Source organism: Pipra filicauda, unplaced genomic scaffold (assembly GCF_003945595.2).
Source record: "Pipra filicauda isolate LSUMZ 115617 unplaced genomic scaffold, ASM394559v2 scaffold667_size348046_pilon, whole genome shotgun sequence".
NCBI classification, from domain to species: Eukaryota; Metazoa; Chordata; class Aves; order Passeriformes; family Pipridae; genus Pipra; species Pipra filicauda.
In genome coordinates this window covers 182,881-204,869 of record NW_024104828.1, presented here as the reverse complement: position 1 = coordinate 204,869, position 21,989 = coordinate 182,881, and the positions used below count along the sequence as shown (strand labels likewise).

At 56.4% G+C, this 21,989-nt stretch overlaps 1 protein-coding gene across 1 annotated transcript; it reads left to right on the top strand.

Annotated features, from left to right (window-relative positions):
* Positions 1 to 1,496: 1,496 nt before the first annotated feature.
* On the top strand, positions 1,497 to 21,944 carry HOMER3 (homer scaffold protein 3). Its single transcript, XM_039388574.1, is given in 9 exon segments — positions 1,497 to 1,886; positions 9,783 to 9,926; positions 12,240 to 12,396; positions 13,414 to 13,545; positions 13,960 to 14,067; positions 16,753 to 16,874; positions 17,689 to 17,845; positions 20,060 to 20,170; positions 20,941 to 21,944. Coding segments are annotated over 8 exon segments (1,068 nt in total). The 5' UTR covers positions 1,497 to 1,886; positions 9,783 to 9,912; the 3' UTR covers positions 21,208 to 21,944.
* Positions 21,945 to 21,989: the final 45 nt, after the last annotated feature.

Genomic DNA, 21,989 nt, shown 5'->3' with positions numbered 1-21,989 from the left:
CCTCCCTGGGCAAACAAATCCCTATGGAATGGCAAGACCCATTCCTGGCCTGCCTGCCCGTTGTCCCCAAGAGGTCAGGCCATGGGTGCAGCTCCAACCTCTTGACCAAAAATGTGTCTTTATCCCTGGCCTGACCTGTTCAGCCTCTGTTCCCAGCCCTTGGCTCAGCCAAGGGCATCTTGGATCCAATTCCTTTCCACCCCAAGACTTTATGGTTATGATCCGGTCCCGCCGTGTCCTTTGATGGACACACGAAGCACTTTTGTTCCTTCAGTGCAAAGTGGGTGTTGTTCTCTCTCCTGGCTCTTCCCTGAGCCCTATCCAGGGGCTTGGCATCCTGGAGGCGTGGGCACAGGGCCTGAGGGAAGGATTCTGGGGGGCAGAGTGTCCCAGGGGGCAGAGGATTTCGGGGGTTAGAGAGTTCCAGAGGTAGAGACTTCTGGGGGGCAGGGGATTCCAGGGGGCAGGGGATTCCAGGGGGCAGAGGATTCCAGGGGACAGAGGTTTTGGGGGACAGAGGATCCCAAGAGAAAGAGGATTCTAGGGGTTAGAGGGTTCCAGAGGTTAGAGGGGCTTGGAGGGAAGAGGGTTCCAGGGGACAGAGGATTCCAGGGATTGGACGGTTCCAGGGAGGCAGAGGGTTCACTCCTGCCCAGTGAGGGCAGCCAAGGGTGACATCAGCTCCTCTGGCCACAGGGACACCCCGTGTGGGGCTGATGGCCAACGATCCCCTCCCCTTCCCAGCCCTTGCAGCCTCCCTTTTCCCGAGGCATTTTCCCGTTTCCTAACAAAGTGTTCGTGGTTTCTACCAATTTTCCACTGGTACAAATGGCTTCATCAGGGATGGAACAACAAAGAGCCCTGATATCTGTGATATCCCTGAAATCTGTGATATCCCTGAAATCTGTGATATCCCTGATATTTATGATATCCCTGATATTTATGATATCCCTGAAATCTGTGATATCCCTGAAATCTGTGATATCCCTGATATCTGAGATATCCCTGATATTTATGATATCCCTGAAATCTGTGATATCCCTGAAATCTGTGATATCCATGAAGGAAGAGTCCAGACTAAGACTAAAGAACAGGGTTTGTAGAATCCCAGAATCCCGGGATGGCTCGGGCTGGAAAGACCTTAAAGATCATCTCACCCCACCCCCCCCTGCCGTGGGCATGGACACCTTCCAGTATCCCGGCTTGCTCCAACCTGGCCTCGGACGCTTCCAGGGATCCAGGGGCAGCCACAGCTGCTCTGGGCAACCCGTGCCAGGGAGGAATCCCTTCCCGACGCCCCACATCCCATCCGACCCCCCTGGCAGTGGGTGGAGTGGAGCCCCCCGAGCCCCGCCGTGCCCGGCAGGTGGTGCAGCCGAGCCGGCCCCGGGAATAAAGTCGGGAGAAGGAGCCGGAGGGATCGCGGGCGGGATGGGGCAGCGGGCGCGGGGAGGGAGCGCGTAGGGGCGGCAGCGGCGAGAGAGAACAAAGAAAAGCTCCGGGGCTGCGCCCACACACGCGCGACTCGCGGGGAGACGCTTCGCCTGCCAAGGGCTCGGCGAGGCACCAGCTCAGCCCTCCCTCCCTCCCTCCCATGCTGGAGGCGAGCGGGGATCGTGGGAGAAGCGCCGGGGCAGCGCCGGGGTGCGCGGGGGTCCCGCCGGCCCTGCCCGCCCCTGCCCCGCACGGGCCCCCCGCCCGCGGCGAGATTCCGCAGGAAATTTAAAGAGCATCCGGATCCGGAGAAAAGGCACACACACACAGAGAGAGAGAGAGAAGAAAGGAGAAAGAGGAAGGGAGAAAAGAAATCCAAGCGCGGAGAGAGAGAGAAGAGACCCCGCGGGAGGAGGGAGGACGGGAGAGACGCGGCGCCCGCCAGGGATGGGGTGAGAGCGGCCGTTCCTTCTTCTGGGCTTTGCTTTTTCGGTGGCCATGGCCGCTGAGCTGCTTTTTAAGGCAGCGACGAGAGAAATCGGAGGTTTAAATGGCTTTTTTTTTTTTTTTTAATTATTTTTCCCCTCCCTCCCCCCCCCCCCCCCCTCGCGCTGCGGGGGTTTTAAAGTTTAGCCCTTTTTATTTTAGGGGTTAGAAAAGCGGAGGGGAGGGAGGGGGGGGGGTTGGTTCGCGAGTCGCCGCAACTTCTTTTAAATGAACTCGCGTGGAAGGGGAGGCTCCGCCGATCCCTGCGCTGTGCGTGGAATCCAAACTGGGAGGGCTGGAGCCCGGGTCGTGCGGCCGCAAACTTTCCCAGAAGTTCAAAATGAGGGGTTTCGTTTGGCCGTTGTGACTTTGGCACTCGGTGACACGGGTCCTGCTTGCGTTTCCAGCCGGATAAAGAGCCGCTGGAAAGTCCCCGGGGATCCAGTTCACGATCCCTCCCCTCAGATTTTCCAAGAGCGAAATAACGCCGCACGGATGGATGTGGCAGCGGATTTTGGCGTGGAAATAGGAGCTTAGTCTGGTATTTAATTTATGTCCTAGTTGTGAGTCTCGGCCACGGAACTTTTAGGACCTGACATGTTGTGAGTTCCTTGTGCAATAAAGTCTCCGGGGCCCCTTGAAAGCCCGGCGGGTCTGGAGGAATCCTGCCCGATGGTTCCCTCCCCAATCCATTCTTGGGGACTTTGTTTTCCTTTCGTCGATTTTCCTCTTGGCATTTTATCCCCCCCCCGGATGAAACGATTGAACAGTCAAAGGCTGATTTAAGGAGCAGGAGAGGCAGGAGTGAGGAATCAGAAGTGACAGTCGTGTGAGTCTGGCAGAAATCCTTTGAAGCTGGCAGAGCATGTGCTGATCCAGGTTAAATCACAGTGTCCCTGTTTCCCTGCCACTTCTCCTGTGATCTCTGCAAAGTTGCTGTAAAACTTCTGGAACTGCCAGGGAAGGGTTTAACGAGCCCAGAGCTGGGAAGCAGAGCTTTAAACTGGAGTTTGTGGGTGAATCCTCCTTGGATCTCCTGCAGGCACAGGGATTTCTTTAGGGGCTTTCCAGCTCCCGTGGAAATGGGATGCACCATCTGGGTCTGCTGTGTGATTATAGTGGTGGAGAAGCAGGACTGCTGTTAAGCCAGAGATGACATTTCCATCCAAAATTCCACTCGGGAATAAAAGTGTGGCTTTGCCCGTGTGTTGGTCACACAGGGACACTGAGCAGCTCCCAGCAGCATTTCCATAACTCTGGACACTGCAGAGGTTGGAAGCACATCACCCCTCAGCTCACACCCAGGCAGCTGATCTCAGTTAACTCGGGTTTAAAGCAGGGGTTCTGCTTTCCTTCCTCCGTATATGAGATTTCTTGGTGACACTGTGCTCTGGGTGAGTTCTCCATGGATTCATCTGCACCCACTGGCACTTCCCCTCTGAAAGGGGCAGTTGGGAATATCACCCAATCCTGAGGGAAGTGAATTTAGGGACACCCAACTGAGCCTTCGGTGGACACACGTTCACATTTCTGAGCCTCTGTGGGTATCGTGAATTATAACTACAAGGGGGTGCTGAGAGGACTGTAAAATATAAATGCAGGGAGATGCAACTTAACTGGCTTCTAATTTACCCCCCTGCCACATTAATTCTCCCCTCTTACCTGCACTGTCCTCCACTGAGCTCTGCTGCACAGGCAGCTCGAGCTGCCCTTGGCCCAGAGGCTGCTCCTGCAGCCCTGGTTGTGCTCCTGCAGCCCTGGTTGTGCTCCTGCAGCCCTGGTTGTGTTCCTGGAGCCCTGGTTGTGTTCCTGGAGCTCTGACTGTGCTCCTGCAGCCCTGGTTGTGCTCCTGCAGCCCTGGTTGTGCTCCTGCAGCCCTGGTTGTGCTCCTGGAGCCCTGGTTGTGTTCCTGGAGCTCTGACTGTGCTCCTGGAGCCCTGGTTGTGCTCCTGGAGCCCTGGTTGTGCTCCTGCAGCCCTGGTTGTGTTTCTGGAGCCCTAGTTGTGCTCCTGCAGCCCTGGTTGTGCTCCTGGAGCCCTGGCAAGGGCAGGGAGAAAACAGCAGCAGATCTTGGGGACTTCTCCCAGTGATCTGTGCTGTGGATCCTGGAGCAGAGACTGAACATGCTGGAGTCACAGAGCATTCTGAAATGTTCTTGTGCCTCCACGTCTCTGGTTCTAATTACTCCAGGACATGTTTTTTGGGATGTGTAAAGAATTACTGAGCTCCAGTCTGGCTCTGCTGGTTTGTTTTGTTTTGGTTTTTTTAACTTTTAATTGCTGCACAGACTTCCAGCAGTGGCCTGTGTGTCTCAAAAAGAGCTCCTGCAGCTTGGTAGCAGAAGTAACAGTGGTCCCAGGAAAAGGTGGATGCCCAGGTTGTGCTGGAGACACCCAGCAGCCAAGATGCTCCATAGGGAGGGTCTGGTTTCCTAAGGAAAAGAAATCCCTCTCAGCTCTGTTGTGTCTTTAAACGACCTTGATCCCCTCTGTGTGTGTGCCTGACCTTGCTGTTCCCTGAGCTGATCCAACGGGAACAGGCTCAGCCAGGGTTCCCTTTCTCTGCACCCGGGCCAGGAGGCAGCTGCTTTCCATTCCTGAGCTAAGCCCTGCTGGGTGATCTCCTGGGAACTGGGGGAGGAGGAAGGGAAAGCAGCCCCTGGGCAGCTCCTATTCCTGGAGCTGCACCACTGCACCTCCCCTGGGGTGCAGGGCTGGCCTCCCTCAATCCTGTCTGGACGCTGGGATGGTTTTGAACCATCCCTGCCTTTTCCCCGAGGTGACAATGACAGCGGGGCTGCAGCAAAGGGGACTCAAAAACCTCCCTGGTGTTTAGGGGAAAAAAAAAAACAAAAAAAGGGCTGGGAATCCGCCCTCCCAAACTTTGTTCCCGAGGCAGTTTTGCAGTTTGAGCGTGCCCAGGTCCAAATCCCAAATGTCCTGAGCTGGAAGGGACCCACAGGGATCATCAGTCGAGGTGCTGGCCCTGCACAGGAGCGGGGTGGGGACTGTCCAAGCCCACTCTGCACCCCTGTCTGCAGGCTCTGGAGAGAGGGGTGGAATTTGGGGAGGAAGGCGGAGGGAAGGAGCTGAGGTTTGGCTCTCGTTAGCCCACACTTCCCCAAACAGCCCTGACACACAGTCAGCAGCTCTTCAAGCTGCCGAGGGGAGATAAAAGGAAACAACGACAGACAGCCCTGGAGCAGGAGGAGGAGGAGGAGGAGGAGGAGGAAAAGGAGAAGGAGTTGGGTTCTCAGGCCCTCTCTGTGCTCCAGTTCTGCCTTTGGGAGCTCTGTCTGTCCCAAACACGTGTGTCCCCCCCGACCCACCCCGGCCAACCCCCCCTCGGGCTGCCCTGGCCGGTGCAGGGGGGGTTGTTTCTCCCAGGGATTGCCGGATTTCTCGCAGGGACAGGCGGGCTCAGCTGACTCAGCGTGGCCCCGGGACGGCTGCCAGGTCTGGGCCACGTTTGTGCTCCCAGAGCCCTCCCAGAGCCCTCCCAGAGCCCTCCCAGAGCCTGCAGGAGCTGCCCCTTTTGGGAGGTCGTGCTGGGGGCTGTGAAGGTCCCACCACAGCAGCTGGGAGATCCCAGGATTGCTGAGGTTGGAAAAGACCTTCAAAATCATCGAGTCCACCCTCTACCCCATCCCCACCTTGTCCCCCAGCACGGAGCACTGAGTGCCACGTCCAGTCCTTCCTCGGACACCTCCAGGGGTGGGGACTCCAAACCTCCCTGGGCAGCCCCTTCCAGTGCCTGAGCACCCTTTCCATGGAGAAATCCCTCCTGGATTCAGCCTGGGTCCAGCCTGACCCTCCCCTGGCACAGCTTGAGGCCATTTCCCCTTGTCCTGTTGTTCCCTGGGAGCAGAGCCCGACCCCCCCTTGGCTCCCCCCTCCTGTCAGGGAGTTGTGGGGAGCACCAGGGATAAGAAAGACCCTCCCCTCCCACACCTGGAAATGGGGCTCATCAGAAGACAGCCTCATTTTTGGGTTTTGCCCCTCCTGGCTGCAGGTTCAGCCCAACCCCAGCACAGAAGGTTCCCAGGTGCCTGCACTCTGCACCCCCAAAACTCTGTCCCCAGGGCTGAGAACTGCTCTGATCCCCCCCAAAACAAGGGGTTCTGCTGCTGTGGTTCTTTGGGATGGACTGCAAGGCATTTTTGGGGGTTTTCAGGTGGGGGGGGCACCGCAGGCTGCCAGAGGGTTTGAGGTGATTTTCCTCTGCGTCCAAGAGCAGAGAGGCTCCTTCCCCTGACAGGGAAATGAATGTCCCTGCAAAGAGAAGCTGCAGAGAGTGAGAGGAGGTGCAGGCTGGGGAACAGCACGTGGACTTCCCAGAGGTGCCCTTGACTGAACCCCATCCAGGAGCACCAAGGCGGGCGCAGTTAATGAGGACCAAGTTCAGCCTCCCCAGCACGTTCCAGCTGCTGCCTCGAGTAGTGAAAGACTCTTCTCCCGGTTTCTATTCACTGTTTGTGCCACTTGGAGTGCTTTGAACTCGGCCTCACCTACCCAATCTCCCTCAAAACTCGTGCCTGGGTTTGAGTCCTGCTCCGTCGTCGCTCGGGAACCGAAAATAGGGCAGAAATTTTGATATAAATTCAGGGAGTGATGGCTCTAAAAGCTTCCCCCTGCACAGCAAAACACGGGGAGTGATGGCTCTAAAAGCTTCCCCCTGCACGGCAAAACACCAGGTTTCTCCTCCCTGGTCCTGCAGCAGAGGGTGGGGGCAGGTGAGCAGGATGTGTGGGGTAATTCAGTGACCTCGGTGGGCAGGTCACAGGCAGAGGAGAGAATTACTGAGGACAAACAAATAAATAACGTGGATCTCCGGGGGGGAAAACCCTCCAGGCTGCGCAGAAAAGCAGAGAACAGGGACAAAGCCTGAGTCCAAGTGCAGTCAGGAGGAGACCCCTCCCCACACCCGGAGCAGGAGCTGTTGAGCAAAGGCATTCCATTCTCCCGGCTTTCCTCCCGGGAGAGCTGCTCCATCCCCCTGATCGCCTCGGGGCTCGTCCCAACAGCTCCGTGTCCTTGCTGTGCTGGATGGAGTCACCCAGGTGGGGGGTCACCTGTCCCCCAGGTGGGGGGTCACCTGAGCAGGGCAGAGGGGCAGCGTCCCCCCCTTCCCCTGGGAGGGAGGTGGCCCAGCCCTTGCCACGACTCGGCCTCTGCAGTGGCACCAGGTTATTCTGGAAGATAACGGTGCAGGGAGCAGGAGGGCACCCAAGGACAGCGGGGGCACCCAGTGACATCCCTGCTCACGCTGCAGTGGTGCTGGGCTCGGGCCTCGCCAGGCTCTGGCACCTCCATTGCTCCCTGTTCCCCTCTGGGCAAAACGTGGTGCCGGGGCAGGGACTGAATCGGTGCCATCTGTCCCTCCTTGGCACAGGGGGGGCTTTCTCCGGGGTCCTGGCCGTGTCCCAGCCTGGCCAGGTCCCTCCCCCAGCCCCGGTGCCTCTGCCCTGCCCATCTCTGCCTCTGCCCTGCCCGTCTCTGCTCTGCTGAGACCGTAAATTAAGAGGACAAATAACGATTTGCTCTCCTGGCACTGGTGAAATAAGCAGCTATTCATGAAGAAATCAATTCGGAGGCTGCTGAGAGGGGAAATAATATAAGAATAGAGGTGGAAATGAGACCGGTGTGCAGTTTTACATCCTCTCCTAAACGACCACTGAGTCAGACACCAAATGGGAAGCGACTGATCCATCCCCTGTACCTGTGTGTCCTCCCCAAAACCCCTCTGTGACCTTCCTCCAGCTTCCCTGCAAGGAGAGGCCCCAAGAGGAGGGTTTTTTGCTCAGGCAGCATCCCGGAGCCAGGTGCTTTGCCGGTGTGTGGGAATGGGGGAATTAGTTAAATCATCCCCTCTTTTCCTTTTCAACTGCTCGGCTTCGCCGCCGCTGGAGTGTTAAGGGATATCCACCCGGTCATTTTTAAGCTCTCAGGGGGGCCGTGGGATATTGAATTTTGCCCTTCCCTCCCCCCCCTTGTGCTGGCAGGGATGAGACCTGGATCCCTTCCAGCTGCCATCAGGCACTTGCTGAGAGCGCTGTCTGTGCCTCGGCCAGATCTTTGTCCTTCCAGTCGTTTGCTTTTGGTTTTTTCCTTAATTATCTGCGAAGGACAGCCCTTGGGGGGGGTGTGGGGGTTGGGGATGTGAGTGGTTTTATTTACACGTGGCCCTTTTCTTCGCCGCTGGGGCCGTATTGTTGTGGGGACTCCCAGCTGGGAGCAGGAAAAGAGGAGTCAGCGTTTCGGGAGATTCCAGCGCTGCTCTTAAAACGTGGGAGGGAGGGGGAAGAGGGTTGTAACGGGAGAGGGAACATGACAGCTCCAATCCCGGGCACTTCCAGGGCTATTTTTAAACGCTTTGTAGCGTTTTGGAGGGCGGGCAGGATGCAGGTGGGTGCCCCTCGTGCTGACGGGTCTGGCTGTCACCTCCCGTGGTGTCCCCGTGCCGGGCATCCCTCCGTGTCCCTCTGTCCTTCCCTGCCTGAGCCTCTCAGGGTTAAATGGGATATTGGGAAGGAATTCCCACCTGGGAGGGGCTGGGATGGATTTCCCAGGGAAGCTGTGGCTGCCCCATCCCTGGGAGTGTCCCAGGCCAGGTTGGAGCACCCTGGGATAGAGGGAGGTGTCCCTGCCCCTGGCAGGGGGTGGGATGGGATGAGCTTCAAGGTCCCTTCCCACCCAAACCATTCTGGGATTCCAAAGTCATCACATTTCCTGAACCAGCTCTGACTTCTCCGAGTCGTGCCCTGGGGTTTTTCAGCTTTCCTGGGGTTTTCAGCTTCCCTGGGGTTTTTTCAGCTTCCCTGGCTTTTCTTCTCTCCCGGTTTTTCGTTGCTGCTGCTCTCCCTGCCCGGGGTTTGCTCTGCTCCACCACTCCCCCTCTGAGGGAGCTTTTGTTCCGGAGCCTTTGCCTCAACCTCGTCAGGATTGAAGGGCAGGTTTGCAGAACAGGATCCCGCACAAAGGAATTCTTGTACGAGCTGGATACAATTTGTATCCTTTGATGGATTAAACTACAACAAAAAAAAATCCCCAAAAAAACCAACAGAACAAACCAACCAAAGAAAGACTTTCACAGAATCACAGAACGGTTTGGGTTGGGAGGGCCTTAAAAATCATCTCATTCCAACCCCCTGCCAGGGGATTCCTGGATTCTGTGGCTCTGGGTGCAGCCAGATGAGCAGGGAGCACAGGAATGGGATCTGTGAACAGCCCCTATGGATGGACAGGGAGCACAGGAATGGGATCCAGGTCCAACCCTTAGGGATGGAGAGTCAGCACAAGAATGGGATCCAGGTACAACCCTTAGGGATGGAGAGTGAGCACAGGAATGGGATCCAGGTACAGCCCCTGTGGATGGGCAGGGAGCAGGAATGGGATCCAGGTACAGCCCTCCTGGATGGACACTGAGCACAGGAATAGCTGCCCTGCACAAGGGCTGATCTCTGAGGGGGTTTCCATCCTGCAGCAGCACCACGTGTGCATGACTGGAATCACTGGAGCCTTCCAGGCTCCTCCATGGCCTTCTCCCAACAGCTGGCACCTGCTGCCAAAGGGATTTACTCCAGTGGCACAGCTCACCCGACCGTCTCCCATGGCAGGGATAAAACCCCACTTGTTCAGTGCTGAGGAACCATCCCAGATCCCAAGCCCTGTGAATTTGGGACCTTGTTCAGTGCTGAGGAACCATTCCAGATCCCAAGCCCTGTGAATTTGGGACCTTGTTCAGTGCTGAGGAACCATCCCAGGTCCCAAGCCCTGTGAGTCTGGGATGGACAAACCCCCTGGAAGGTTGAACTCCGTGTCTGTGCCGGGACATCAATAACAACTGAACTTTTCCCTCGCTAGGAAATGAATCCCTGTGGAGGCAACACCAAAAAGGAGCCTCAGACCCTCTAGGAGACACCTGAGGAGGAGCTGTTGGAGGAGAGACACAAACTAACTCCACGGGCCTGTAGTCCCTTACCCCTACTAACAAATGTCAACAACTAGGTAACTGTTGTTCTTCCCTCCCTCTGTTCTTTCCCTCACTAGCCCAGGATTTGGGAGTTAAGGCACACAAACATTAGGTTTTTCCCTGCTCTGTGGGTCCTGTGTGTGTGAAAGGATGAGGAAAATTTAGCATCTGTTAGTGGAGCCTGGAAAATCTGAATTTCTTCTGAAAGCAGATTGGGTAAAACCAGGCAGGGAGGATGTGGAGAAGGGGCTGGGTGAGACCTTCTTGTCCTCATGAGGTTGAGCTCCTTTGCTCTGCTCAGGGGTTTGTGGCTCCACAACCCAGGCAGGGTTTGGTTCAGGGTTTGGTTCAGGGTTTGGTTCAGGGTTTGGTTCAGGGTTTGGTTCAGGATTTGATTCAGGTTTGGTTCAGGTTTGGTTCAGGATTTGATTCAGGTTTGGTTCAGGTTTTGGTTCAGGGTTTGGTTCAGGATTTGATTCAGGTTTGGTTCAGGTTTGGTTCAGGATTTGGTTCAGGTTTGGTTCAGGATTTGATTCAGGTTTGGTTCAGGTTTGGTTCAGGATTTGGTTCAGGTTTGGTTCAGGATTTGGTTCAGGGTTTGGTTCAGGTTTGGTTCAGGTTTGGTTCAGATTTGGTTCAGGATTTGATTCAGGGTTTGGTTCAGGGTTTGGTTCAGGTTTGGTTCAGGTTTGGTTCAGGGCTTTCCCTGCAGCAGCTGCACGTTGGGGAGGGTGAGGTGTTTCCTTTGGTTCCTGCAGGGACTTGCTTTAATCCCGGGATGTGACCCCCTGGCTGCAGGATGTGCTTCCCAAGCGTGAGTCAAGGGAGGAAGAGCTGTGCTGAGGGGAAGGGTTTTCTTTGTGCTCACATCCCAAACACATCCTCCATCCACCCATCCATCCACCCACCCATCCATCCACCCTGGAGCTCCAGCCTGGAGAGATCCTGCAGCCAGAGGGATCCTGTTCCTGGGGGAGCACCGAGGTGATGAGTGGTGGTGAAAGAAAGCTTCAGGTCAGGGCTGAAAATGTTACAACCCCTAATCACACCCCTGCCCCAGGGGCTGTGCTGGGAAGGACCACCAGCTGTGCCCTAAAGATGAGATTGAGGGGGGGGCTATTTGTGCTTTTAACTCCCAATTCTCCCGTGCCCGTCCCCGGGTGAAGGGGGATATAAAACCCACCGACCCCAGGGCAGGGGATTGCTGGAACACCCAGGCTGTGGCCTCTGGGAGGGTCTCGGGTCTGCAGGGCAGGAGAAGCTCCAGAGGAAGGTACAAATCTGTACCTGGGGGAGCTCTGTTACTGTGCCAAGGGTGTTCTCCCAGCCCAAGGTCAGTGGTGTGCCCTCACACTGCCTGGATGGGGGGGAGGAGGAGGAGGCAGAGACAGGCACAGGCTCTTCCTGTGCAGAACCATCCCCCAGCTTCTAAAACTGGGCCTCAGAGGAGTGCCAGGGATGTGGAGAGCACAGAGAAACCCAGAGGTCTTGGGAAAACAACTCAGAGCTTGGGTCACGGCTGCTGGAGTAAGAGGGGTCACTCGGTGGCACCAGTGTGGGCAGTGGGGAGCTGCTGGTCCCTTCCCAGAGGGGCAGGGGTGGGCTGGGGGGAGATACTCTGTCCTTGGCACCCCAGGGACACGGGGAAGGGGAAGGGCAGGAGCTGTGCCCAGGAACACAGGGAGGGGGAACAGCAGGAGCTGTGCCCAGGACACAGGGAGGGGGAACAGCAGGAGTTGTGCCCAGGAACAGGAGGAAGAGCAGGAGCTGTGCCCAGGACATGGGAAAGGGGAAGAGCAGGAGCTGTGCTCAGGACACAGGGATGAGCAGGAGCTGTGCCCAGGAATACAGGGAAGAGCAGGAGCTGTGCCTGGGAAGACAGGGAAGGGGAAGGGCAGGAGCTGTGCTCAGGAACACAGGGAAGGGGAAGGGCAGGAGCTGTGCTCAGGAACACAGGGAAGGGGAAGGGCAGGAGTTGTGCCCAGGACACAGGGAAGAGTAGGAGCTGTGCCCAGGAATACAGGGAAGGGGAAGAGCAGGATCTGTGTCCAGGACATGGGGAAGGGGAACATCAGGAGTTGTGCCCAGGAACACAGGGAAGAGCAGGAGTTGTGCCCAGGACACAGGGAAGAGCAGGAGTTGTGCCCAGGAACACAGGGAAGGGGAACAGCAGGAGCTGTGCCCAGGACACAGGGAAGGGGAACATCAGGAGTTGTGCCCAGGAACACGAGGAAGAGCAGGAGCTGTGCCCAGGAACACGAGGAAGGGGAAGAGCAGGAAAGGGCTGCACTTCCCCCCTCTCTGAGCTTCCCCCTGCCCTGAGCCAGCCCTGCCCTCCTGTCTTGCAGGGAGCAGCCAATCTTCAGCACCAGGGCCCACGTTTTCCAGATCGACCCGGCCACCAAACGGAACTGGATCCCGGCCAGCAAACACGCCCTGACCGTCTCCTACTTCTACGATGCCACGCGCAACGTCTACCGGATCATCAGCGTGGGGGGCACCAAGGTGGGGGCACAGCAGCCCCACGGAGGGCTCTCCCCCACCCAGAACCTCTCCTGCTGCCCCTGGGGTTGGGGTGGGGTTGGGGTTGGGCGCTTTGGCACCTTCCCATCGTCAGGTGAAGCCTCGTTTCCTCCTCGTTTGGAGGCGGAACCGGAATCTGTGCTGGTGGAAAACGTGCCCTGGGGTCTGGTGTTGTCACACACCCTGGGGTCTGGTGTTGTCACACACCCTGGGGTCTGGTGTTGTCACACACACCCCCCCATTCCAACCCCAAGTGTTTTCCAAGAGCCTTTATCCTGTGCTGAACCCGACCCCTGCACGTACAGAGAGAGGTCGAAGAAGCCTCGGAGGTTCAGTCACCTGCACAGGACACGAGTTACTCTCCCTAAACTGTTCCTGGTGGGCACCCTCCTGCCTCCTTCTCGAAGCCCTGGGATGGCACAGAGTCTTCCCAGGCTTTTTTGCTGCTCCCCTGCCCAGCAGAGAGGGTTTCATAACACCCAGTCCTGAGAGGGAGTTTCGTAATACCCAGTCCTGAGTGGTGGTTAAGCCTTTTTTTCTTCCATCCCCCCTTACTTGCCATGAAACTGGAGAACAGCAGAAAGCTGTTGAGGCCCCAGAGACGTGCTGTCTCTTATCATCTTTTCCAGCAGTGGAGGAAGCTGCTGATACTGAGGCTTCTTTTTCTTTTTTTTTTTTTTATCATCCCTTTTCTCGGTGGAAAAGATGATTAAGATTCCTTCGTGTCACGTCGCCGGGCTTAGAAAGACTTTTGGTCACCAAAAGCCTGAACCTGAACTGCTGTTTTGCAGATGAAAAGGCAGAGATTTCTACCCCTAGTTCCCAGAGTTCACGGGGATCGTGGTGATCTCAGTGAGTGCCATGGAGAGGGGTTGGAATGGGATGATCTTCAAGGTCCCTTCCGACCCAAAGCACTCCGTGATCCCGGGATTCCGCCATCCAACCCCACGCCACCCACCTGGAGCGTCCCCTGACTTGCCACTGCCTCTCTCCCCCCAGGCAATCATCAACAGCACCATCACCCCCAACATGACCTTCACCAAGACATCCCAGAAATTCGGGCAATGGGCCGACAGCCGAGCCAACACCGTGTACGGGCTGGGCTTTGCCTCGGAGCAGCACCTCTCCCAGGTAGGAGCAGCACCTCTCCCAGGTAACCCTGCAGGGGCTCTGGAACCCCTGGAAGGCTCTGGAACCCCTGGAAGGCTCTGGAACCCCTGGAAGGCTCTGGAACCCTTCAGCCTCTGGAAAAAAAAAAAAAACAGGCTTTGGGAACCTCAGTTAAACCCTTCCCTGCTGCGCTAAAACCTGTGGATGCAAAGATGCAAGAAAGAGCTTTCAAGTGATATTTGCAGTTTGAGCACCACTGATTAAATCTTCAGGGCCCTGTTTGGCTGAACCCACAGCCCTGAGTGCCAGAATCCCGGGCAGGAAGGGGCTGTTCCCTGGATTTAGCTGTTACACTGAGGAGCAGGTTGACTGGAGTAACCCAGGCACCGGCTGGAGTTTGGTCCCCGTTTTGACTCTTCCCTTCCCCTCCTCCAGTTTGCAGAGAAGTTCCAGGAGGTGAAGGAAGCAGCTCGTCTGGCCAGGGAGAAGTCCCAGGATAAGACAGAGCTGACCAACCCTGCCCTGAGCATCACATCTCACCAGGTAACGCTGGGAAAAGGGCAGGAGGGGAGGAAACACTCCCTGTGCTGACCTCCTGCTCTCATCCCCTTCTCCCCAAAATCTCTGGTGCCACCCCCGGGCTGGGCAGTGCTTTTGGTGGCCCCTGAGTCGATTAATTAATGAGGGTTTTAATGGAGCTGCTGGGAATGTTCAACCTCCTCCCTCTTGGCCAGTTAAACCATTCTAAAAATAAATAAATAAAATAAAAAATAAAAATAAAATAAAGAAAATCAAATGAAATAAAAATAAAATAAAAAAATAAAATAAAATAAAAATAAAATAAAAATAAAAAAAATAAAATAGAATAAAATAAAGAAAATCAAATGAAATAAAAATAAAATAAAAAAATAAAATAAAATGAAAATAAAATAATGAAATTAAAATGAAATAAAAATAAAATAAAAAATAAAATAAAATAAAGAAAATAAAATGAAATAAAAATAAAATAAAGTAAAATAAAATAAAGAAAATAAAATAAAAATAAAATAAAATAAAATAAAGAAAATAAAATTAAATAAAAATAAAATATAAAATAAAATAAAACAAAGAAAATAAAATGAAAGTAAAATAAAAATATAAAATAAAATAAAATAATGAAAATAAAATGAAATAAAATTAAAATAAAATTTTAAAAAATTAAAATAAAAAAATAAACTGTGCTGCTTTTCCCCAGGGAGAAGCAGCTCAATGGGTGTGGGGAAGGTGCCCCTCCCAAGGAGGTCACTCCAGAGGTGGCTCTGCACTCCCCGGAGCTCCTGGCAGCAGGAGGGGAGCAGTGGGATGGAGGGAGGACGGGATGTTCCCTGGGCTGGGCACAGATGGAGTGGCAGCAGCAGAGGAGGAGGAGTGTGAACAATACCTTGGCCTGCAGGGAAAGCAGGGGGAGGTGGAGGCAGTGGCTCTGCACACACTGGAAATGTTCTGTGGGGAGCAAAGATGGGGAAAATCTGCCCAAATTTGGTTCCTGCTCACTCCAAGCCCCGTCCTGCGGGGTGGCAAGGGAAGAAGGGAGAAGAATATTCACAGCAGAACCAAAGTTTTGGGGTCTTTCACCTGAGACAGAGGTTCCTGGGCAGCTGCAGCCTCCACCTCCCAGAGATATTCCCGAGATATTCCCTCTTGTCCTGCTCCCTGCAGGCAGAACTCCTCAGGTGCCACAGCAGGACACGTTCCCTGGGCTCTGCTGGCAGCAGGGCTGGGGGAGCTCAGAGAGGGAAGGGCAGACTGGGAGCAGGGAACTGGCCCAGGGCTCTGTTCCTTCCTCTGCCCTGACTCAGCAGGGCTAAAACCGCCCCAGTGTGACCCCACAGCCCCTGTTCCTGCTCCCCTCAGCCATCCCCCAGCCAGGGGGGTGACAGGGGCACAGGGTGACAGGGTGACAGGGTGACAGTGTCCCCTGCCCTGCATTCCCAGCCTTCCCCACCCCTCCTCCCGCTGCCCCGCTGCTCATTCCCACCCTCTGCATTAGCAGAGCCTCAAACATGAGCTTCACCCTTGAATAATTGATGGTGTTTCTGTTTGCAAGTGAGCAGGGAGCGGATCTGTCTCCTGGAATTAAATCAGGCCTCCCTCATTTTCCACGCCTGCACCACTTCCCTTCTGCTTCACGTTTTTTTTTTTTTCCAGGGCTGGGGAATTCCCAGAATAGCAGCTTTTCTTCTGCCCTTTGGTACCTTTTAGGCTGATCCCCATCCCATTTAGCACCCCCATCACGGGGTACATTGCTGTGGGTAATGTAAGAGACACCACAGTGGGGGGGCATCTCCAGCTCTCACCAGTTTTGGTTGGCACAAAACACCAGGATAAGAAACCTCTGCCCCTTCCGTGCCTCAGTTCCTGGTGTGTGCAGGAATATGGAGCACAGGGAAGGATAGACTTTGGTGCAGAGGCTGTTCCTTCTCCCACACCTTTGGAAAACGGGTGCCAGAGTCACCTGAGCTGAGTTTCTCTCCCTGAGATCCACCATCCCAGTGGGGCCTGAATTCCAGGAGCGGGAGCTGGGCTTGGCACTGAACCCAGTCAGGGCTTGGGGGCTGAACTGGCAGGTCTGTGTTGGGAGTTTAAGCCTTCCCCCTGCTCTGAGGAACAGCAAGAAAAGCCTCTTAAGAATTCAGCAAAGCCCTGGAAAGGGCAGTTTGAGCAGCTGAGAGCTGGGCAGGGCTGTGGGACTCGGGTGAGGGGCTGTGGCACTGCTGGCATTTCTCAGCTGAGGGCCAGAGAATTCCAGACATCAGGGCAGGAGGGAGGAATAGCTGGGAGTCCACCTGCACTGGGATCTGGTGTGTGCAAGCTCTGACCCCCCCTGCACTGGGATCACTGCCCCAGCAGGGTGTGGAGAACAGGGATGGGGAGGGTGTGGCAGCTGCTGGAAGGGCACAGCACCAACCAAGAGAGAGCCCTGTGCCCACAGAGCTTCCAAAATCATTCCTGCTCCACGGCTGGGGCTGCTGGGCCACACCTGAGGGGCTTTGCCCCCCCACCTTGTGCAGACAAACACAGCTCTCCCTGAGTTAGGACAGAGCCAGGTTTGTCCCAGCAGGGCAGGGACTGAGAACTCGCCCTGTGGAAAGCTCTTATAAGAATAAGAGAAGACTCAGGGCTGGGAACAAGTTTGCAGAGCCCTTGTGTGGCCACGTGGCCATAACCACCCCCTTCTTCATCCCCCAGGTGCTTCCCAGCCCCATCATCAGCTCCAACGGGCCAGGGGAGGACAAACTGTTCCGGAGCCAAAGCGCTGACGTGGAGATCACGACGGAGAAGGAGCGGCTGAAGAAGATGCTCTCGGAAGGGTGAGGCTGCCCCAGGAGCTCCCTGCTCCTGCCCCCTGAGCTGCCCATTCCGGCAGGATTTGGTGCATTTCTCTGGCACCCCGAGCGCTTGTGACCCCACACTCCTGCTGAGCAGTGCCCTGATCCGATGCCCTTTCCTGGCAGGAAGTTATTCCAGCTTGGAATAATGTGCTGCTCAGGCAGCCTGGGAAGGAGGAGGCTCCGTGACTTGGTGCCAGTTATCTACAGATCAGTAGTTTGTGATACCAGAAGGATGTTCACACTTCTCCAGCTGGCCCAGGGCTACATTTGTGTTAATTCCCCTGATGATTCCAGCAAAGTCCCTGCTGCTTCCTCTCGTTGTCTGTTCAAAAGGCTTTGGGCTGGATTCTGCCCCGTGGCTCCTGTCAAGCTCCCAGCTGAACACTTAAGAGTATTTTTAAATCAAAAGCAAGCCTCCTTTGCTGCCTTCTCCCCGAGTCTGGGCTGGTAGGGCTTTATTCAAAGCAAACTCAGATCCAATAAGGATTTTTAAAGTGGATTCACAATCTCACACTGCAAAGCCCCTTTTGTGGCTCCTGCATCTCCCCCGCCCCGTTAATCTCGCAGTGTGGTCTCTGCAGTTTCAAAGTCAAATATTACCCAGGGACAAAGGGAAGAGGGGCAGGTTCAGGGCTGGAAGGAGAGCTTAAATTCGGGAAGTGGTGTGAGGGCTGAGTGGGAACCTGTGGAGCCTCCGAGCACTTCCAGGAGCATCGTTTGGGCACAGGGGTGTGTGTGTGTGTGAAGGAGCCTCCCCTGCTGCCCTGGGCTCACCCCCTGCTCTCTCCCGCAGCTCCGTGAGTGAGGTGCAGTGGGAGGCCGAGTTCTTCAGCCTCCAGGACAACAACAACAAGCTGGTGGCTGCTCTGCACGAGGCCAATGCCAACGTGGACCAGTGGAAGAAGCAGCTCACGGTGTACCATTAGGAGACGTAGACGCTGCGGCAGCGTGTGAGCCCAGGGAGCTCCATCCCATCCCACCCCATCCCATCCCACCCCCTCCCACCCCATCCCAGCCCATTCCAATCCAAACCACCCCTCCCACCATCAACCCCGCCCATCCCACCCCACTCCCACCCCAACCCCAAACCATACCACCCCATCCCACCCATCCACCCAATGCCATCCTCCCACCCCATCCCATCCCATCCCATTCCCATCCATCCCATTCCCATCCCATCCCATCCCATCCCATCCCACCCCATCCAATCCCATCCCATCCCATCCCATCCCATCCCATTCCATCTCATCCCATCCCATCCCATCCCATCCCATCCCATCCCATCCCACCCCATCCCATCCCATCCCATCCCACCCCATCCCATCCCACCCCATCCCATCCCAGGGCCCCTGGCCCTGCTCTCCCGTCTGCCCTGGACATGGGATGGAAATCCAGGATGCTGCAAGAGCCTGGCAGGGGAAACATGTCGAGGAATAAGGCTGGGGAGCTCTGGATGAGCTCTGGATGAGCTCTGGATGAGCTCCCCTGCTCTGCACAGGGACTCTGCACAGAGTCCCTGGGAGTGAAGGGAGGAAACCAGAGCACAAAGTCACAGAATTTCAGCCTCCCTTGGTGTTTTCTGGAGGGAGTTCCCAGCTCCCAGCCAGACCAAGGACTGTGCCCCCCTCCCACACCCAGCCAGGCATCAGGGCAGGATGGAAATCCAGGATGCTGCACCAGCCTGGCAAGGAAAACACACCAAGGAATAAGGCTGTGGAAGTGGGGAGCTCTCCACGAGCTCCCCTACTCTGCACAGGGGGTGTGCTGAGCCCCCGGGGGTGAAGGGTGGAAACCAGAGCACGAAGTCACAGAATTTCAGCCTCCCTTGGTGTTTTCTGGAAGTAGCTCCCAGCTCCCAGCCAGACCAAGGGCTGTGGCCCCCCCCTTCCCACCAAGCCAGGCATCAGGGCAAGCTCTGGCTGCTGACAGGAAGGCTGAGGGTTGCTCTGGCTGCTATAATTAGCTCCAATCCGAGCTGCAACATCATGAAACCCGGGTGGTGCAGCACAAACAGAGCCTTGTTCCCTTGGAATAACGGGATCCTTTGACCTCCAGGATGTCAGAGGGGTCACGGGCCAGCTGAGGAGGCAGAGGGGTGACAGTCACACGGCAGGGGGGGGGTTTGCTGGGAGGGAGGAACCACAGAGCACTTGGGAAAGGCTCTTAGGACAGCTGGGAAAGGGCTCTGGAGCCCCGGAGGAGGAGTGGAGCCGTTTCTCTTGGAGATGGCTCCTTTGAAAGGCAGCAGGGATTTACAGCAATTAGCAGCTGTTTGCTGGTGATGGCCGTGGTGTGGCCAAGCCTGTGCAGCCAACAGCCATCCCCCAGGATCTGGAGCTCATCCCCAGGGCTGGAGCTGGGCAGGAAAAGAGCTGCAGGGAACAGATTTGTCTCCCCCGCAGCAGGAGCCTGCCCTGGGTGTAGCAGAGGCCTCGTGTGGGTGTCTGGGGGGGGGGTTTGTGGCTCTTCCCTGCTCTGTGCACGCTGTTCTGTGGCTGTTCCCACAGCTGGGAACCAGGAGGGAGGGTTTGGGGAGCTTTGGGTGAGGGGCAGCAGCCTCTCAGTGAGACACCTCAATCATTGTCCCTAAATCGGAGCATTTTGGGACCAGAGCTCAGCACTGACCCAATCCTGCTGCCCCTGCTCCTGGGAACACCAGGATCTGAGCCCTGCCTGTGTGAGGGTCCCCATCACTGGAGGGGATGTTTGCAGAGCCCCAGCAAGAGCTGCTGCAGCCCTTCCTGACGAGCTTTAAAAGATGAATCCTCCTCCTGAACAATCCGAGCCACCCAGCTGAATTTTTCGGGGCTGGGGAAAATCCCTGGGCAAGCCCCCCTGGCCCTGCTGGGGCTGAGCTGCAGGGACTCCCTTGCCCTTGGAAATCTGTGCCCAGGGGTGTAAAATGGAGCCATCCCCTCGTGTGTTTTACTGGAAGCACAGCAGGGCAAAGCAGAGACAGAGCCCCTGAACTTTTCTGCCACGAAGCCCGATCCAGGCAGGGCAGGGGGAAGGTTTTCCCAACAGCCCCAGGCGGGAGCTGCTGCCCTGCTGTCACCCCGGGGTGGGCTGGCAGGGAAGCCAAACCCTGGCTGAGGGCTCTGGGGGAGCCCCAACATTCCTGAGGGAGCCCCAACATTCCTGAGGGAGCCTTCCCTGCCTGGCAGGTGGCGGAGCTGGAGTCGCAGGGGACTCACGACTCCTCCAGCGACAACAACAAGGAGGAGCTGAGCCAAACCCTGGAGGAGCTGGAGCTGCTCATCAAGGCTAAGGATGAGGTGAGGCTGTGGCACCCCAAGCCCGGGGCTGGGGGGGTCTGTCAGTCACTGCTGGTTTGGGGTCAGAGCCCCCCCGGGCTGGTTCCCTCTCCGGGGAGGCAAAGCTGAGGGAGAGGGAAGCGCTGGGAGCTTCCCAGCGTGTCCACAGCCCGGAGTGGGAGGCTCAGAGCTCTCTCACCCCTTCCCCTCTCTGCCCTCTGCAGTGACAATTAGCCTCTGGTGTAGTAATTGTCTCCAGCTCTCGCTGCATTTAAATGAATGAGTGATTTAAAGCCGGGTTTGAACTCCAGAGGCTGAGGAGGAGGAGGGGAGGTGTGAGGAGGATCCCTGTGATTCACACTCCGTGGGCTGCCTGCTGGCCTTGCTTCAGCAAAGGGGGGGATGGAGCCCTGGGATTGAGGAGGGAAGGTGGTTTGGGCTCCCTGATCCTCACTCAGAACACATTTGTCCCTCCTTCCCGGGCCTGCTCAGGCTGGAGGAAAAATGCTGGGGCAAAGGTGTGCAAGGGATTTTCCACCCAACAGCTCATCCCTGTCCCCAGGAGCCTGGGATGTGCCCTGGGATGTGGGAGCAGGGATGCAGAGAGCACTGAGCTCTGCTGGCACTCAGATTTAGGGACCGAGGGCTCCGAGGGAGGCAGCAGGGGATGGGAATTTGGAGCTGCCTGGGATTGTGGGATCCTTGGAGAGAGGGCTGAAGGGTGTGGTGGGAGCTGCTCCCGCTGGCAGAGGGGTGGATCCGACGTGTTTCTCTCCCTCCTCATGTTCCAGGAGATCCAGATGCTGAAGAGCCAGAAGTGTGGCCGCTGGGAAGCAGAGGGGGAGCGGGAGGAGACGCTGCAGAAGCTGCAGGTGAAGGTGGCAGATCTGGGGCACCCCTGCTCTCCCAGCACAGGGATCCATCCCCACGGCTGCCACGGAGCTGCCGTGCCTCTGGATGCTGGGAACAGCTCCCTGCCCGTGTCCCTGCCTCCTTCCACCCCCAGGGATGTGACACCCTGCCCGTGTCCCAGCCTCCTTCCACCCTCGGGGATGTGACACCCTGCCGGTGTCCCTGCCTCCTTCCACCCCCAGGGATGTGACACCCTGCCCGTGTCCCTGCCTCCTTCCACCCCCAGGGATGTGACACGGGGCACAGTGAGCTGGCATCAGCAATCCCAGCCTTCACACACCCTCCTTCAGCACTTCCAGCAGCCCCTGACACGGGGCTAGGGCAGAACTGTGATGTCCTGTCCCCCCTCCATGCCCTGAAGTCCTTCAGGGCTGCTGGGACAGGGAGCAGAGCTCTGGCACAGCCTGGCTGGCAGGAGGGAGCCGAGCTGCTGCTCAGCCCCGGGCACGGGCACAGATGGAACAGGATCTGGGGCACTGCCTGTGTTTATCTCTGAGGTCCAGAGCCCCTGCACGGGCTCTGTCTCGTGGCAAAACTGTCTCCAGACATCCCCATCAGGCCTGGGGATGAGCCACGTGAGCTGCAGCTCCAGACCTTTGCACCTTGGAGTCCCCTAAAGAGCAACCTGAAGTGCTGAACTCGCAGCGTTTTTAGGAAAGTAAATACAGCTGAGCAGTGGTGGGTTAATTAAAACCTGAGACATTTGAGTTCACGGCAGAAATGTCTCACACCACTGTAGAAACGCTCCTGTTCAGCAGCAGCTCCTGCATTTTTCTGGAGAGTGGGATAAACTCAGAGAAAAAAAACCACGAGGTGAGGGCTGAACCCTCAGGACAGTGAGTGAGTCTCCAGGCACGTCCACGGCGGGTTCTGGAAGGGGGATGGAGGAGGAAAAATTCTGGGCTCATAAAACCCAGAAAAAAAAACA